The following is a 16,338-nucleotide window of genomic DNA, read 5'->3' on the forward strand; positions in this document are numbered from 1 at the left end:
TTATACTTAACTTATTATTTAAATTAATATAGCTTATTATATAGTAACCTTATAGTTCTAATTATATTATAAATAATTTATTTATTATACTTATTTAGTAGTTATTAAATATCTTTATTTATAACGTTAAGAATTATTTATTATATCTTTATTTAGTAAGTAATAGCTTTCTTACTTATAGTAATAATCTTAGTTAGTTATATACTAAAGCTAGTAGCTTTATATATAGTTTACTTAAAGTCTTACTTTAATTACTATTATTTCTAGTAGTTACTTTATATTTTAATATAAAGTTATAACTTTTTACTAAGGGTGTCTAAGGTTTTCTTTATATATAATTAATCTTTTTTATCTTATATAGCGTCCTATATCTAGATTAGTTTAATAATAAGTTATTAGTTTTATACCTTAAAGTCTTTAACTTTTTAGATTTATTACTTTCTAGCTACTATAATAGTTTTAGTAATTTCTTATAGTTATTCTTCTTTAAGTGTCTTTAATTATCTAATGTCTTCTTAAGTAGCTATCTATTATTCCTTTTTATTACTATATTATTAAGTAATTACTATAGTTTATTAGTTAATTTACTAAATATCTATAGGTTTAGTAGCCTAGGTTATAGTATTAGTGCTTTCTTTTAGGGTGCTATTATATAGTCCCTTTATTATAGTTTTTATTATTTCTTTAACCTTAACCTAGTTATAAAATTCTTTTATATTAATTATTATAAACTATCTTTATTAGGCTGCCTTAGTAGTGTCTTTAGGCTTTTTTAAGTACTATCTTACTTATTTTTTACTATCCTTATAAGTTAGGTAGTTATTATTATAGTAAGTAGTTTATAAAAGTTATTTATAAGGAACCTTTTTTTAAGCTATATTAGCTTTTTATATATACTTAAGTAGGTTTTTATTCTATAGCTTTTTAGGCTATTTATAGTCTTATATAAAGTGTTTTATTTTTTTATAGTTATAGTACTTAATTATACTAGCGTCTTAAACTAGTTACTAATTTTATTTCCTAATAATACTAATATCTATAGGTCTTATATATTATCTATAAGTAGCACTTAAGTAACTATTATATAATTACTACTAGTAGTTTTATTTCTTATTTTATTAGTATAGTTACTTAAGTCTTTAGGTATACTTCTTACTTATATTAGTACTAAGTTTTAATAAAAAGTTTAATATAAAATAAGAAGTCCTTAGGTAGGTTAATAATCTTAATAAGTTTATTTTTAATATTATCCTTAAGTCTTTAATAAAAAGTAAAAATTAGTAATTCTTAAGTAATATTAAGTTAAGTAGCTAGTTATTAGAATTTAGCTATATAGTAAGAGGCTAACTTAGTTTATTATAAGCTAGCTAGGTCTTACTTAGCTTATTACTTCTTATTAAGATCTTAAAATAGTAACTATAAGGCCTTTATAAAACTAGTTATACTTTTAAAGATATTTTATACTTTATAGAAGTATATAGTAAGGTTACTATTATACTTAAGAAATTCTTCTAAATAAGGTTTATACTAGATAAAAAATAAGCACTTATTTATAAGTAAGATAAGTACTTAGTAGATACCTAAGTAAGCACTAATTCTACTTTATAACTATTAGTTAAAAAAACTATTAGGGAATAGTTAGGACTTATATATAAGATAGACTTAGACGTACTTAAGGACAGACTCTTATAGCTCTTTAGTAATTAACTTATAATATATTCTCTAAATATCTTTTAGTATTTAACCTTAGTAATTTAATTAATAAGAAGCTATATAAGCTGCCCTATAACCCTAAGCCTTCACTAATTACTAGGTAATTAATAAAGATAATAAGAAAAACAAATACTGTTAACTAAGTACTAACCTCTGCTTACTATTAGTAGAAACCCTACTGTCTAGAAACTAGCTGTAATATATAGTTAGGAAATAAATAAATAGTAAGACCTAAATACTTAATATATATATAATATATTATATATACTTTATATATATATTCTTTTAGTAAGTAACCTTTTATAAAAGAAGGTTAACTATAAATATATCTCTTATTTATTACTTATCTTATTTTATATTATTTCTTAAGCTCCTTATTATTACTTATCTTACTTTACTACTTTACTATTATACTTTGCTTTTATACTATATTACTTTATGTTACTATTATAGCCTAGCTTTATCTTATTAGATTTATAATAGCTATTTAAAAGGCTATATTACTATTAATACTTAGTTCTTAGGCTTAATTAAGTCTTTTTTTATAATTACTTAAAGTTATAGCTTTTAGTTTAAAGGTTTTTCTTATTTTTAAAATAAGTCTAATATAAATAGTAGTAAATATAAATTACTATTAAAGTGCTAAAGAAGGTAGAAAATATATATCTTATAGAGATAGTTTTTAAATTATTAAGTTTTCTTAATAATCTTTATATTAATTATATTAATATTATTAATCTTAGTAATAGCTATATAAAGTAAATTAATATTATTAAGCTTAGTAATAGCTATATAAAGTAGATTAATATTATTAATCTTAGTAATAGCTATATAAAGTAAATTAATATTATTAATCTTAATAATAGCTATAAAGTAAATTATATATTATAAAGTATACTTACTAAAAGACCTAAAGCTAAGTAGTATATAAATTTTAAGGCTTATAATTTTAATATTTATAATATCTATCCTAAAATCTACTTTATAACTATAATATCTAGACCTATAAGTAAAAAATATCTATCTAGATCTAACTATTTTACCCATAAATTATATTTACTTAAAAAGTCTATATTAATAAGATCTATTAACTATATAGATATATCTACTAGATCTATAGACTGTGTTATAAGGAAATCTATATAGATATCTATAGATATCTTTAACCTTACTAACTCTTGCTAATAACCTACTATCATGGCGCCTGTTGGCTCTTATCTCACTGGCCTTCCGATTCTTCACAGCAAAAAGAGCTATCAGCATTCGCTAGTTGCCATCAGGGCCCTTCTGGATGAACATGACCTTCTTAAGTACATCGAGTCTGACCTGCCTGCTCCTGTTGACCCCACTGCCTTCCTCCGAGCAGTGGCGAAAGGGCCGAGCCTCTCTGCCTATGACATCGTTATCAACATTTCCTTCGTGCGGATAGGAGAACAATCAGGGCCTGAAGACCAGCAAGTACCTGGTGTTGCATGTTTCTCTTTATTCGACCTTTACCTTCAGACGTTCAGTCACTCTGCGGAGGAGATCTTCCGCAAGATTGTCAAGTCTTCAAAAGGGTGCCCACTTAAGAAGCATAAGACGGGCGGCCGGGCGGTTGGCAGTTTTCTTTCGTTGACTTATGTCAGTTTTGAGGAAGGTATCAGGCAATAAACGACTTGATGTTGAAGGAGGATAATGAGCCCGAGACCAGGTCCCTTGACGGTACTGGAGCCTATTGTCTTTCTGAGCGGAACCTAAACATTACGCTCCCAATCAATCAATTCAGTCTTTTGTCTCTGGGAAAAAAAGACGGGGGGTTCAATTCAAGTTCGTTGTCACCCCTTTTCTCTGCTCCAATGGCTCCCTCCATAAAGCTGAGCTTTGAAAAAGAAGACCAATAAACATACAACACCGGGTATTCGCTGGTCGTCACCGACCCAACTACTAATCCGGCCCTCACTGGCTTATCTATGGGAGAGCGGACGGGATCCCGAGTTCTCCAGTGGGTATGGTCGTATGTGGCAGGTGAAGGTGTTGGATATACTTATCATGCTTTTCCCCCGTTCCAGCGAGTTCTGCCTCCCCACAGCCGCTAGGGGGCTCTGCCTCGACGAAAGCCTTTCTTCCAAAGCAGGTCTTTAGCGAGAACGACCATGTACGAGTTGGTTTGCGCGGCCTTTTCGGACAGGGGTTTCCTAGATGCCTGGATAACAGAACCTGAAGAGAGGGACGCGTCGGGGGACTCTCTGCGAAAACCGCCCTCGATGCGACAACTGCGACGCTCACACACACCTTCGTTACACATGTCGGCATCCTCGAACACGAGCAGCGAAACAAGTAAGCGGAAGAGAACAATCCTATTTTCTTCTTTTAGTACCGTAGTCTATCCTTGTCCCCGCCCCGTCTATGGTCTGTCTATGGGGTATCATCATCCTGGCAACGCGCGCCGGAACCCAGTCTCTTCTGACGCCCACCCTCCGCTTGCCACCCCGCCCCCCCCTTCCCCGCGGCCTCTGCGGCCCTGTGAGTCTGCCCCTTTTGTTCAGTTCGCCGCCAAAATCTCCGCCGCGTCCGGCGCCGAGCTGTGGTCCCGCTTGCCGTCGGCCATCTTGAGCATCTCGGCCTGCTTCCTGAGGCGCTCCGCCTCGGCCTGCCGCGCGTGGCTCACGTACGTGCCGTACCGCAGCGTCCCCAGCGTCAGCACCGCCATGAACAGGATCCCGATGACGGACCGTCGGATCAGGATCCACCGCAGGCCCTCGATCTCCGACTTGGCGTCGCTGCTGAGGTGCAAGCTGATCTTGTAGTTGATCTGCTGGATCTGCGGGGGGTGTCAGTCACGTGGGACAGAAGAAAGTATGAAATATAAAAACGGGGGCAGGGAATGTAATCAACCACTCACCACGCTGTCGCCGGCCTTCTGCTCCTCCCGCACCGCCATTTTGCGGTCGTTGAACATGCCGCGGACGTTGTCGTTGAGCGTGAGCAGCTCCTGGTTGAGGCTCTGCGCAAGAATGTCCACCTCGTGCTGCAGCAGCGTTCGCCTCTGCCGCATCTCCTCGTCCGCCAGCTTCTGGTTGTTCTTGACCTCGGTGCTCAGCTCCGAGCACGCCGCCCGGAAGAGATACGTCTCCTGTTCCGGCTGTCAGTCTGGTCCTATTTCATTGCAGTTGCAGGTCAAGACGAAGAACAAAAAGAGGGGGGGGGGGGGGGGGGGGGGGGGAGGGCCCACATTCTCGACGTCGCTCTTGCTCACGAGGCTCTCCTGCGCGACGTCCAGGTTATGCGCCAGGAGCGCCCGGATCGCCTTCATCAGCGTGATGGCCTGCTTCTTGCTGTACCCGCCGCGCTCGAGGTCCTTGACGAGCGAGTAGCTGTCAAAGTGGTGCACGTACGGCGGCGGCGCCATGTGCGGCCGCTGCCCCGCGCCCGACACCGCCACCGCAACCGCCTCCTCGGGCGGGCCCATGTGAAGGATCGCCTCTAGCGGTCCGCTCTTCTTGGCCTGGTCGCGCGCCTCCTGCTTCGCCGCCTTGGCCTCGCCGGCCTCGTTATCTTCTCCCGGCGCGGCTGTCTGACTCGGTGTCGCCGCCGCCGCCGCCGTCGTACCCGTCGCCGTTGTAGCAGTCTTAGTCGTCGTCGTATTCGCCGTCTTCGGGTCCAGCCCACTGATGGCATCCCCCTTGGACGCCCCGACCGTCGTCTCGTCCATTTTCGTCACCGGCTCAACGCCCTTGCCGTGCCGCGGCGCGAACCCGGACTGCCGCGCCCCCGTCGTCGGGGCGAACGCAGCGTACCCCCGTAGCCGGACCTCGGCCGGCGCTCGTCCACGGCATGGTGTCGTTGATGATGGGGATGACGACCTCGAGGCGTTCGCGGCGGCGCCCTCGGCGACGCGTATCGTCCGGAACAGGGGCGGGTAGAGAAAGGTCAATCGGGCGGAATGCATCGTTCCCGGTCGCGCTGCATATATTCCGCGGTGGTTGTGTGTGTGTGTGTTTGTGTGTGTGTTGTTGGTGTTGGTGTTTGCGGGAAGGGAAAAAGCGCTTTGGGGGTGAGGGAAAGGAGCGGTTAATTTCCACGATGCCCTGACACGTGGGGCCGCGGGCGTCCTGAGCTGGTCGGAGGCTAGATGCAGGGACCAGCCGGGTGATGTCATGTGCCTACCTCTGTCGTCTTACATAATCCCGATCCCAAGCAGAGCGGCGTCAGATGCCCTTCCGAGCCGGGTCATGTGCCGAAGGGCCTTGGCGGAACGCCAGACTTCCTCCCTTGACGAGGACGACAAGTGTCTGGGATGCCTAAGGCATCCATATATCCAAAGAGTACAGGGGACATCTTAGATCCACTATAGCTTCAGAGAATACATCTATAATACACACACTTGGCTTGCCCCTAGGTGCACACCCTCATAACGAGGGTGAGGATGAGTGACACACGAAAGCTCCCTGGGATGAACGGCAGCAGATTTCCATCCAGACCTCACTTGCGTTCCACACTTTTTCATGCACTGACGTCTATTGACAGGTCTACCATCAGACTGAGACTGGTATCGCTAGACACAAGGAATCCAAATAAAGTACAAGAAGACAATAAATCAACCCAGCCATTGCGACGCGCCGTGTCCCGAATGCCCCAAGTGAAACCGTGAGAATCTCTCATCCCACATTGACCGGTTCGCCAAGTTTTTTTCTTTTTCTGCCACTGCCCTCTGTAGTCGTCCCCCCCCCCCAGTCCATCTCTCAAGACTCATTATCCGGGAAAATAAACAGAAAGCATGCGACGACACCAATCATGTCCCGTTTTGTCCAGTTCCTTACTATGTTTTCCCCGTAATGTTTGTCCAGACAATTTTCTACCGTAGTGAACCCCACCATGTATGTGTGTGTGTGTGTGTGTGTGTGTGTGTGTGTGTGTTTGTGTTGCCGAATATCCGAAGCTGTCAAATGTAAACAGAAATTAGGTGCAATCGTTTCGAAACAAGTCTGGCACGAGGGGGAGGGGGGAATCCCTCGCGTCCGGAATCGTCAAATCCGTATGTGGTGTCGTGATGCATGTCCGTGGTACCTCGAATCAACCGTAGACGCCGTCATCCCCGTGGTTCCGTGTGCTGTTTGTTCAGGCCTCGTCCACCTCCACCTTGAGGCTGACGCCACCCGGAGCGCCGACCTTGCTGTCGTCCTCTGCCACCTCGCCGACGGCGCTGGCGCTGGTGCTTGGGGGACTGCTGCTCTGCGGGCTGTTGGGCTCCATGGTCAGGACCGGGGTCGCAGCCGTCGAGTCGGCCTGGGACCCGCCAGTCTTGGCCGGGGGCTGCGTCTGCGTCGCGTAGATGAGCCTGTCGATGGCCGCCAGCTGGCGGCTGGTGCTGGTCTTACGCAGTGTGTTGAACTGGGGTCGCATCTCCTCGACAAAGGCCTCGCGCTCAGGTCCGTCGAGCTGGTTCAGCAGCTTCTGGATAACGTAGTTGCCGTACTGGTCCTTCATCATCAGCTGGAGCGAGCTGGTGCCGTCGGCGCTCTGGGAGATGATCTGCTCGCGGATGCCCTTGCGCTCCTCGGCGGAGCCGTACTGAATGCACTTCTCGACGACGTTGGACGCGAACTTGTGCTTGGACATGGTGACGAGCTGCGCGATGACGAGCTGGATGATCCTCGACCGGTCCTCGGACTTGCCGTGCTCGATGATGTGCTGCACAACATAGTTACCGTACTGGTCAGTGATGAGGACCTGCGTCGAGTTATGCAGCTCGGCCAGGATGGTCTCCTTGTCCTGGTCCGTGCCGTACTCAAGCATGCGCTGGATAACGCGGCAGGCGTACATGTGCGCCGCCAGCTGGCTGACCTGGCCGCGGAACGAGTCCATAACGAAGTCAATGTACTGGCGGGGGACGAGCTCGATGATCTTCTGCACGACGTGGTTGCCGTTCTGGTCCTTTACAACCTTAAGAATCTCGGGCTCCAGCTCCTTGACGAGCTCTGCCTGCTGCTCGACGAGGACGTGTTCGAGGGCCTAGACAACGTCAGCGGGTCCGAGGGAAACGGAAAAACCGACAAGGGGAGGGCTACGCACCTTCTGCACGACCCTGCAGGCGTACATCTGCATCGATAGGTCGACGACCTTGCCCTTCATCTGCGAAGCCAGCACCTTCTTCTGGACCTGGTTGCCGTGCTCAAAGAACTTCTGGATGACGTAATTGCCGAAGACGTCCTTCATCAGCTGGATGGCGTTGGGCTCGATCTCGCGGAAGACCTGATCCTTCTCGTCGCTATTGGCCGTCTCAAGCTTCTGCTGGATGAACCTCGAGCCGTGCTGGTCACCGCTGAACTCGACGACGTGGCCGTAAATGTCCTTGAGCTCGTATCGCTTGTTCGACTTGGAGCTGGACCTGAATTCCTCCAGGAGCAGGCTCCGGACGCCCTTGCCGGGGTCCTGGTCCTTGGCCGGACGGACGGGCATGACGCCGGGGATGGAGTAGGGCGCCATGTGCAGGCCGTAGCCGGGCAGGGGCAGCGAGGGCCTGCCATAGGGGTCGAACATCTGAGGAGGGTATTGCCCGGCGTAGTTGGGGCTATAGTAGGGGCCGGGGTAGAAGGCCGGGGCCTGGGCCTGAATGAAGGCCGGGACGGGCGTCCGCCGGTCACTGTCCGGGACCATTCTCAGGTCGCGAGACGGCTGCCTCTGGGCCCAGGGGTCGGAGAGCTGGGGCGCATAGTTCTTCGGGCTGGTGACGACCCGGTACTGGCTGGAGGAGGTGGTGGCGGCGACGGGGCCGCGCTTGTGCGGGAGGTACTGGGCCATGGCATCGGCGTAGGCGTCGGTTGTGGTGACGTCTGCCCTCCAGGGTTGGGACACGGGGTTGAATTGGAAGTTCTGCGCGCTAGCGGCAGCGAGGCTCTGGGCCTCGTCGAGGGTGAGAGTCTTCTTGAACTGCGAGGCCAGGTCGGCGTCGTCCATCTGCCTGCCGTTGGCCATGAAGGCGCGATTGTTGGCCGTCTGCGTGGGGAAGGAGGAAGAGTGGCCGGGGATGGCCGGGCGGGAAATCGAGTTGCTAGGCGTGTGGCCGTAGCCACCGAAGGTGTCCCGGAATGCTGGGGGCGAGTGGTGCGAATCGTCCGACTGACGCGAGGGGGGAATGCTGTCGTCTCTCGAGGGAGCGCCAACGACGCCGAGGCCGAGGTAGGCGTTGTCCTTGGAGCCGCGCTTCTCCTGCCGGGTGTAGGAGCCGTCGAAGGGGCTGTTGTAGCTGGGGCCGAAGCCGGCGTTCTCCTTATCCTCCTCGAGGTAGGACTTTGGGCGGCCATTGATGAGGCCCCGTCCCTGACCGACGGCATTGTTCTCGAAGAAGGACGTGGCACCGTGCAGGCTGTCGCGTGTGCGGTTGGGCGAGGCGCTGCCGGAGGCCGTCCGGGTCTGGGCGTCCTGGTTCCACGGGCTGTGGCTCCAGGTCTCGGCCTCCGAGTTCTCTCTGAGGGCGCTAGACCCGGACGGTTGTCCGGGGAAGGCGTCTTCGGGTCCTGTTGATTGATGTTGTGTCAGATGCCGTCGCAGAGGGCTAGTCCGGAGGGGAGGGGGTGTGGTGGGGATGGGATTGTAGGCATACCTCTTGTGTCTCTCTTGGCGGCGCCGCCATACGTGGGGTTCCAGATGTTCTGCGAGTACAGGTTGGAGCCGGTGAAGCCGCCGGGGGCGACGGCCGGGGCTTGCTTCTCGTTCTGGCCGTTGGTCATTGGGAAGCTCCCGTACCGACCTGCTGGCCGGGCCTGGTGAAGGTGACAGGTTAGCGAAGTGGCAGCCATGGGTGGTGGATGGCAATAGAGGAATGGAGAGGGTTGAAAACGAGGCGCGAAGCACGCATTTTTGAGCTGTTGACCAGGTCTAGGCGAAGCTCCGAGCGCCGGATGAGTGAGTCGGGCCAAGGCCATGACGGCGCTAGCAAGATGCAAGTCTTTGACACACACGGTCGCGCGCTCGCAACTCCGCGACCCGGGGGGGGAGCTTGCATCCCCCATCGGACCTCACGTGGTGTAAAGGGGAACCAACTTACGGTAGTCGTCATGTTGGCGGGCGGTCTCTGTGCAGCAGCGACGGTCGCAAAGCAGGATGGCGGATCGGGTGTTTTAGTGGGCGAAGCGGGGAGGATCGAGAGTTTTCGGAGGATTGGGATGGCGAAGGGGTCGCGGGCTGCGATGAATGGAAGCAGGAGTCGGAGCACCTGGCGTCGATAGCACACACAAAGGTTGTTGAGCGTGTGGCAGTTGGCTGGTAGCGACACACGCGGAGGGTGTGTGTGTGTGGTGTCGGCCGGTAATGTACGGTTTTGGATTTGCTGGGGGGGAGGGGCTTTTTTTTTTTCTTTTCTTTTTTTTTCGGGGGATTTTTTTTGGGGGTTCCCCGTTCGTGAATTATATACCGAGTAGGCGTAAACCTTTTTTTTTTCTTCCTTCTTTTGGGAATGCGACAGGAACTTTCTCCAGGAATACTCTCTATGGCGCAGACTAAAAAACGAAGGGAGAACACCGAACGTCAGCAAAACCAGGCAGACTAGGGTGCACACAATCTAATGCCAAGCAGGGACAGTTGTTGAGGTTGTGCTTTGTCGTGAGGGAGAGAGGTATGAGGAGGCGAAGAGGGACAATAGAGTATGGAGGGATAAGGGTGGACGAGCAGATTTCAATTATGTAGAAAGAAACGGAAGCGAGCGGGCTTCGAGGGCGAAGGGACCGGGGGGGTGGACAGGGGTGGGGGAGGGGTGGTGGTAAGGAGGAGACGAGAGAGAGAGAGAGGCGAGAAAGAAAACAGTGAGAGTGCGCGCGGTGTGTGTGTATGTGTGTGTGTGTGTGAGTGAGAGAGTGGTATGTGGAAGCTAATAGCGAGAAGAGAGGGATGAGGAATGAGGAGTACGAGATGACGAAGAGGGAGACGAGTATGGAGAGCAGGGAATCGATGGAGAGCCAACAAAAACAAGAAATAAAAATAAAAAGGGTAGAGAAAGAAACACCCCGACAGGTCAAGCGTCGTGGTAAGGCTGATTAGGTTGATTGATGATGGAGCACCCGCTGCCAGCTGGGGCAATGGACAAGGCGGGAAGCGAGCAGCTAAGGATTAACTCTGTAGGTTTCTTTGCCCTCCCTTATCTTCCTCTTCCCTTCTTCCTGCTTGTGACGGCGCAATCCCCGTCATGGACGGTGACACCCTTGGGGTGTTAGGTGGTGATGTGCTGCTGTATTGCGCCGTGCTGCAAACTGGAAGCATCCGCCGGCACGGGGACGGGAGAGAAGGGGGGGGTGGAGGGGCGGGTTTGAAGGGGAGCTGAACATGGAGCTTCTTCGTCTTGGGCCCTGGGTTTTGACCCAGTCAATCCACCCACGGCTGGCTTGCTCGCTTGCTGGCCCAGCCTGCAAGCATGGATATGGCTGAGTGGAACCGGGGGGCAGACGTGCCAAGATGGGGGTGGGTGGGTGGATGGATGGATGTAGGGAGTTGTAGGCCTTGGACTTACTTGGACGATAGACGTGGAGCCGGAGAAGAGGGGACAAGACCACTTTGGACGATGGATGGACGGGGGAACAGGAAGAGACGGCTGATACGAGGGGTGGTGGGAAAGGGTACTGACGGACACGAGAGGGAGAGGGAGAGGGAGAGAGAGAGAGAGAGAGAGAGAGAGGGGGGGGGGGGGCCTTCCTCCGATACCCGAATCGTACCTTGAGGTTTGGTTTTTTCGGTTATTGGTTTTTGGCCTTTAATTTTTTTGGCCTTGGGGGCGTACCAAACATGGACCGCGACAGTGCACGGTGAGAAAAGCGATGCATGTATGTGTGTGTGTATGTGTGTGTGTGTGTGTGTGTGTGTGTGTGTGTGGAGAGAGAGAGGATTGGAGGGACGAGGGAGGCGAGGGAACAGCAACATGGGAATGACCGAAATAGGTAGACAAGGAAGGGGGGTCATTGGCCCCCAATTCAAGAGAGACTTGCTTCGACTTACCGAAATCTTGTCCCTATATGCGCTCTTTCGAGTATGAACAATCCCTCCTCCCTAGCTGCTGTGATCCGTGGTGCTGAAAATAAAGGCCGGCTGCGGATTTCTCCCCTTCCCCTCTTCTCCTTTAGTTTCTTGAGATTGTCTCTCGAGTGAGGGAACAAACAGATGGGCCGGCAGGCCGGCAGGCAGGCAGGCACGCGGGCAGCCGGGTGGTAATGATGACAGATGGACGTTCGGAATGGGAAACGGTGTCTCTGGTTTGTGCGCCGTGGGTAGGGAACAGCGTTCGTCTCCAAATGATGTGATGTGCGGCTTGACAAAAGCTAATGATCGTTTGCGGTTTGTTGTATGGGCTGCTTATGCGTGCGTTCGTACACCGAGGGGGGGCGGCCAAAGGCGGCTGCGGTAGCAGCTAGGTGCGCAATAGGTGCAGTAGGGTAGGCTGTATGTATCCGTAGGTAGTTGGCCAAAGGATACGGATACCTTGGCGACGAAAGGCTACCTTCCTTGTACGTATACCTCACTGCGTAGACAGACAGGTAGACAGACTCTGGCACATGTACCTACAGCTGAGGGCTGGGGCGCAAAGAGGTACCGACCGTATCGGTAGTGGAGGCGGACAATGTCGACGTCCAATCATACAGTGTACCGAGCCAATGGCAAACTGGAAACTCGATGATGCCTCTTGGATGCAGCTGCAAGCTTAGTCGACTAGAAGCCAGACTCTCGAGATTCAGAAGAGCGGTCGAGCAGTACAGAGCCCCCAGGGTTCGAAACGTCGAAAGAGGTCGGGACGAAAGGGGCGTACGCAATCTGTCGCGCGTGTGTGTTGTCTGTCCTATGTCGTGGGCGTGCCGTCTATGTTTGGGCTTTGTAACTACTGTCGTCCGGTCTTCCACAGGCAAAATGTCTTCTCAGGGTAGGGTAGGGTAGGGTAGGGTCCGGCAGACTCGACGAGATGGCCGCCCTAACAGGCATAGGATATATAGGCAAAAAGAAAAGAGGATGCGAGGATGGAGAAAGCGGGCGAGGCGTCGGGCACGAAGGAGGAAAGAGGAAGAGGAAGAGGAAAAGAAAGAGAAGAGAGCAGAGAGGAGCCCGTGACGAGGCGTGGCTCAAGATAATAAACATGGAGACAGCGGGAGATTCAATGGATGTACGAGTGCGACGAGGTGCCTCTGGAGCCCTTCTTTTTCTCTGCTCCTCTGGAATGGGATGGTGGTTTGCGATTGGCCTCCGACGGCTGGCCACAGGCACGACAGGGAGAGAGAGATGTTGATGTTGCAATTGTACAAAATCCACAAGGCGAGGTACTTTGGGTTACCTCGGCAGAGTAAGGCCAAAGCAGGCAAGTCAAAGGTACACCGACCTTGAATACCCAAAGAACCTTGCAGACGTGTGTGTGTGTACCGAAACCGAAATGAACCCTCTTGATAACAAGCTTTGAGGGATCTGGTATTGGTGCTGCTGGTGCTGACATGGCAGATACGCGATGCACTTCTCGCCCCGCCGATGCATCATGAGTTGCAGACGGCTGTCCGACTTGAATGGCTGGAAACGCCCACTCAACAGGATACGATACATACGACAGGGCTGTTTCGTTTGTGCAGCTTGCAATCTTGCCTTGCAGCAAATCGAACAGAGAAACACAGGCCCAGTCGTCCAGGTAGAAATGTGTACCTATCTGATGCTGCCGCGGTGCGTCCACACCTATCTGCCCCAGAGAATCCTCAGGCCAGGAGAATGCGCGCCTCAGCTGTGTTATTACGCTGGCCGAGGCGAGAATGCGGATGAGAGATGCAACGCACGGAGCCGCGAGTGTGGGCCACTGCCGAGCGAGGGGGGGGGGGACAGAGGAGACAGATGGGATCAACAGAATCAAAAAGGTAGGTAGGCCAGACCAGATGGAACAAGGCCAGGCACACAGCCAACACTCTCCCGTGGCTAGAGCTTCGTACGGGCGTGGCGTGCTGGATTGTACGAAAGCAGAGCCAGCTGCAGGTCCATTTGAGACACGAGAACAAATTGGTGCAGGTCCTGCCTGTCCTGGGACGACGAGAATGACAAGAGTCGCCGTCGCGAGACCTCGTGTGGTGCGACGGCGAGTGCAGGGCGAATATGGGAAACGGATTTCCGTCCATCCACGAGATTGTGGTCATTGCCGGCACTCCAGTTGATGCGTGCTGTATGGCGCTATCACGGCAGAGAGAGTACAACACACTGGGTATCGTTGGCGGTCCGAGGCTTAGGCCTGGGGGGAAACTGGGCTGAACGATGCGCAGGCAAATCCAAGCGGGGAAAAGGCAGCGGACAGGAGCAGGCGCTAGGACGGGTCAAGTTAAGAGCAGAAGCCCCGTCCGCCGGAGGAGAAGATGGGGGTATGTCGCCTTTTTAGCGTCCAACGGGGGTCTGCCTGCTCGGAAGCTCATCGACGGAGCCATGGGATCGAGAGCGGGCGGGCGGGCGCGCAAGAGTTGGAGAGTTGGAGAGATGGAGAGATGGAGAGATGGAGAGATGGAGAGATGGAGAGATGGAGAGATGGAGAGATGGAGAGATGGAGAGAGACGTTTCCAGCCTGCGCCTGGGGGGGGGGGGGGGCGCAGCTTGCATTCTCGGAAAGCAAACGGATACGGCGCGCTTTCTCTGAAGAACACGTTATCCGGCAGATCTGGCGCTGACCGGAGATCAGTGCAGGAGAAACGACACTGGCAAGGGACGGCTGCTGTTGAGAGACAAGCCCGCGCCTGCGATTGATTGCCCTGAGCGGGTGGTCTGCGTTGTTGTATTGTCTCTAAGGGAATCCGCGGATGGCGTAATTGCCTGGCCAAGCGATATTAACCCGAAGCCGTCGCTTCACTCGCAACAGAGGAGCTCACGCTACTTGGTGAGCCGCAGCACCTTTTAGGGAGGGTCGACGTGAAGAAGCTTGCTTGAGCCAGGGGTTTAGGGGGGGGGGGACACGGGACCACAACTCTGCAGCAGCCGGGTGGATCGTTGTGTAAGAGACTGCCCGATGACGACGAGCAGCCAGCCGCGGTTGTTTGGTTTGTTTCCTCGCCTTGTGTGAACGAGCAAACTGCTCGTCGCCGTTGTCGTTGTCGCCGTCGTTGCAGCCACCGGCTGGAGGCTAGAGTTGACGGCAGCTCTCTCGAAGCATGGTTTGGAGAGGTCGCCACCAACTGCCAGGACCCCGGATCTACCAGGGCGGGAGGGCATGCATGCATGCATTGGTGTCCTGCTGTCTCTGCGCCGTGCCGTGTTGCGTCGTTTCGACTCTTGCCCGCTGTCTGTCCGGGGGGCGTGGGGAATCAGGACCAGCCAGGGGGGAGGCGATATATACCTCTTGGGCGGCAATGGTATCGCCTCGCCTCTGCCCGAAAACAACGGTGCTTGCTCTCCAAAGAGAGAAAAAAAAAAGAATGGATCAATGCTGTGAAAAAGGAAAACTACTGCTATTCAAGGTCGTGTGGTTCGCCTCGTGGTTGCTTGAATCCAACACCCTCTGCATGCTTGTGGAACTCGGTCTATGTACCAGAGGGAGAACTGGCAGTAGGCAAAGTGATTGCTTTGGTGCAAGACAATGCAACACAGCCAATGTCGAAAGTATGCTCCAGAGCCAATCCCCGTGTCTGTTCCTGTCGGGTCATCGAAAGCCTAAAGGTACATGGCTCGTCGGACCTGGGTCATTCGTTGGAAGGGTCTAGATCATGGTACGTGCTTTCCCGTATGATAAAATAGAACTCTTGGAACAGCCAACCCAGGTTAGTCGCTGCATCGACAAAGTATCATTGCTTTGCCGGGTCCCCAAGAAGGGAGGACGAAAGCAAAGTTATTTAGTTGAAAAGGAAAAAGAAAAGAAAAGAAAAAGCCAGCGTCATCATCGCTGGTCACATGCCGAGTCAATGGTTTGGCCGCACCTCGCCCCTTTTCCTCTGTCGTCCCAAAGGAGAGCAGCGGGAGGTGCATGTGACACCATCGCCGAGTTGAAGACAAACTGCGGAGCACCCGGCACGCCAAGCTCCTGGGACATGGCTGCCATATCTCGTCAAGCTTGTCTCTCGAAACTCTGGACCGGAATGTGGTAATCTAGCTGACGGGCGCGCCGGTATGTGCGTGGTCATCCCTCGGCTGATCAAATGAGCTGTTCGACCTTCCCGCTTGGTACGAACCGGTCCACGGGCCCGGCACTTTTGGCCGGGGCTTTCCCGTCCCAAAGCGCCCTGTCAAACCCACATCGGTTGGCTTGGTATCGCAACCAGGAACAAAAGTGGTAATAGTAGCTTGGGGCGCCACCTTGGGAAGGCCTTGTTTTAAGCACCCACGCGCGCGCCAAGCCGTTTCCGCCGCCCTCATGTCGCCAAGTAGTTTGCATGTCCGACGACTGGACTCTTCCGCAGCGTCACACCGTGACTGGATGCGGCCCCAAGACCCCTTAACAATGTCAAAGACAAGCCGGACCCGAGGCAACCGTGTTCTCGGGGCGGGATGGTCCTCTTTCATGAGGTTAAAATGTTTCGTGGAGTGTTTTCTTTCATGTCACGAGTGTGCTGTGACCCCCAAGCGCTCGTCCTCTTACTACACAGCCTCTGGGTAAAGCAGGTGCCTGCAGCCTTTGCCGTGCGTCGCTTTGCGCCATCTCACGGGTGCGACCTCAGTACCCCG

At 51.0% G+C, this 16,338-nt stretch overlaps 3 protein-coding genes and 1 non-coding gene across 4 annotated transcripts; 1 reads left to right on the forward strand and 3 right to left on the reverse strand.

Moving 5' to 3' along the window:
- Positions 1–2,910: 2,910 nt before the first annotated feature.
- On the forward strand, positions 2,911–3,366 carry GLRG_00001 (uncharacterized protein; the record flags this gene model as incomplete). The annotated part of the gene is made up of 1 exon (XM_008090686.1): positions 2,911–3,366. One exon carries the CDS (start codon positions 2,911–2,913, stop codon positions 3,364–3,366), a length of 456 nt encoding a protein of 151 aa, XP_008088877.1.
- Positions 3,367–3,595: 229 nt separating this feature from the next.
- Positions 3,596–3,711, reverse strand: GLRG_12501. Its single transcript, XR_001139436.1, has one exon. It is a non-coding gene; the product is annotated as a 5S ribosomal RNA (ribosomal RNA).
- A 526-nt stretch (positions 3,712–4,237) lies between these two features.
- On the reverse strand, positions 4,238–5,644 carry GLRG_00002 (MOZ protein represents a chromatin-associated acetyltransferase; the record flags this gene model as incomplete). Its single annotated transcript, XM_008090687.1, has 3 exons — positions 4,238–4,516; positions 4,598–4,828; positions 4,928–5,644. 3 exons carry the CDS (start codon positions 5,642–5,644, stop codon positions 4,238–4,240), a joined length of 1,227 nt encoding a protein of 408 aa, XP_008088878.1.
- A 1,169-nt stretch (positions 5,645–6,813) lies between these two features.
- Positions 6,814–9,425, reverse strand: GLRG_00003 (uncharacterized protein; the record flags this gene model as incomplete). The annotated part of the gene is made up of 3 exons (XM_008090688.1): positions 6,814–7,707; positions 7,768–9,212; positions 9,299–9,425. 3 exons carry the CDS (start codon positions 9,423–9,425, stop codon positions 6,814–6,816), a joined length of 2,466 nt encoding a protein of 821 aa, XP_008088879.1.
- Positions 9,426–16,338: the final 6,913 nt, after the last annotated feature.

Source organism: Colletotrichum graminicola (genome assembly GCF_000149035.1).
Source record: "Colletotrichum graminicola M1.001 genomic scaffold supercont1.1, whole genome shotgun sequence".
Lineage (NCBI taxonomy): Eukaryota > Fungi > Ascomycota > Sordariomycetes > Glomerellales > Glomerellaceae > Colletotrichum > Colletotrichum graminicola.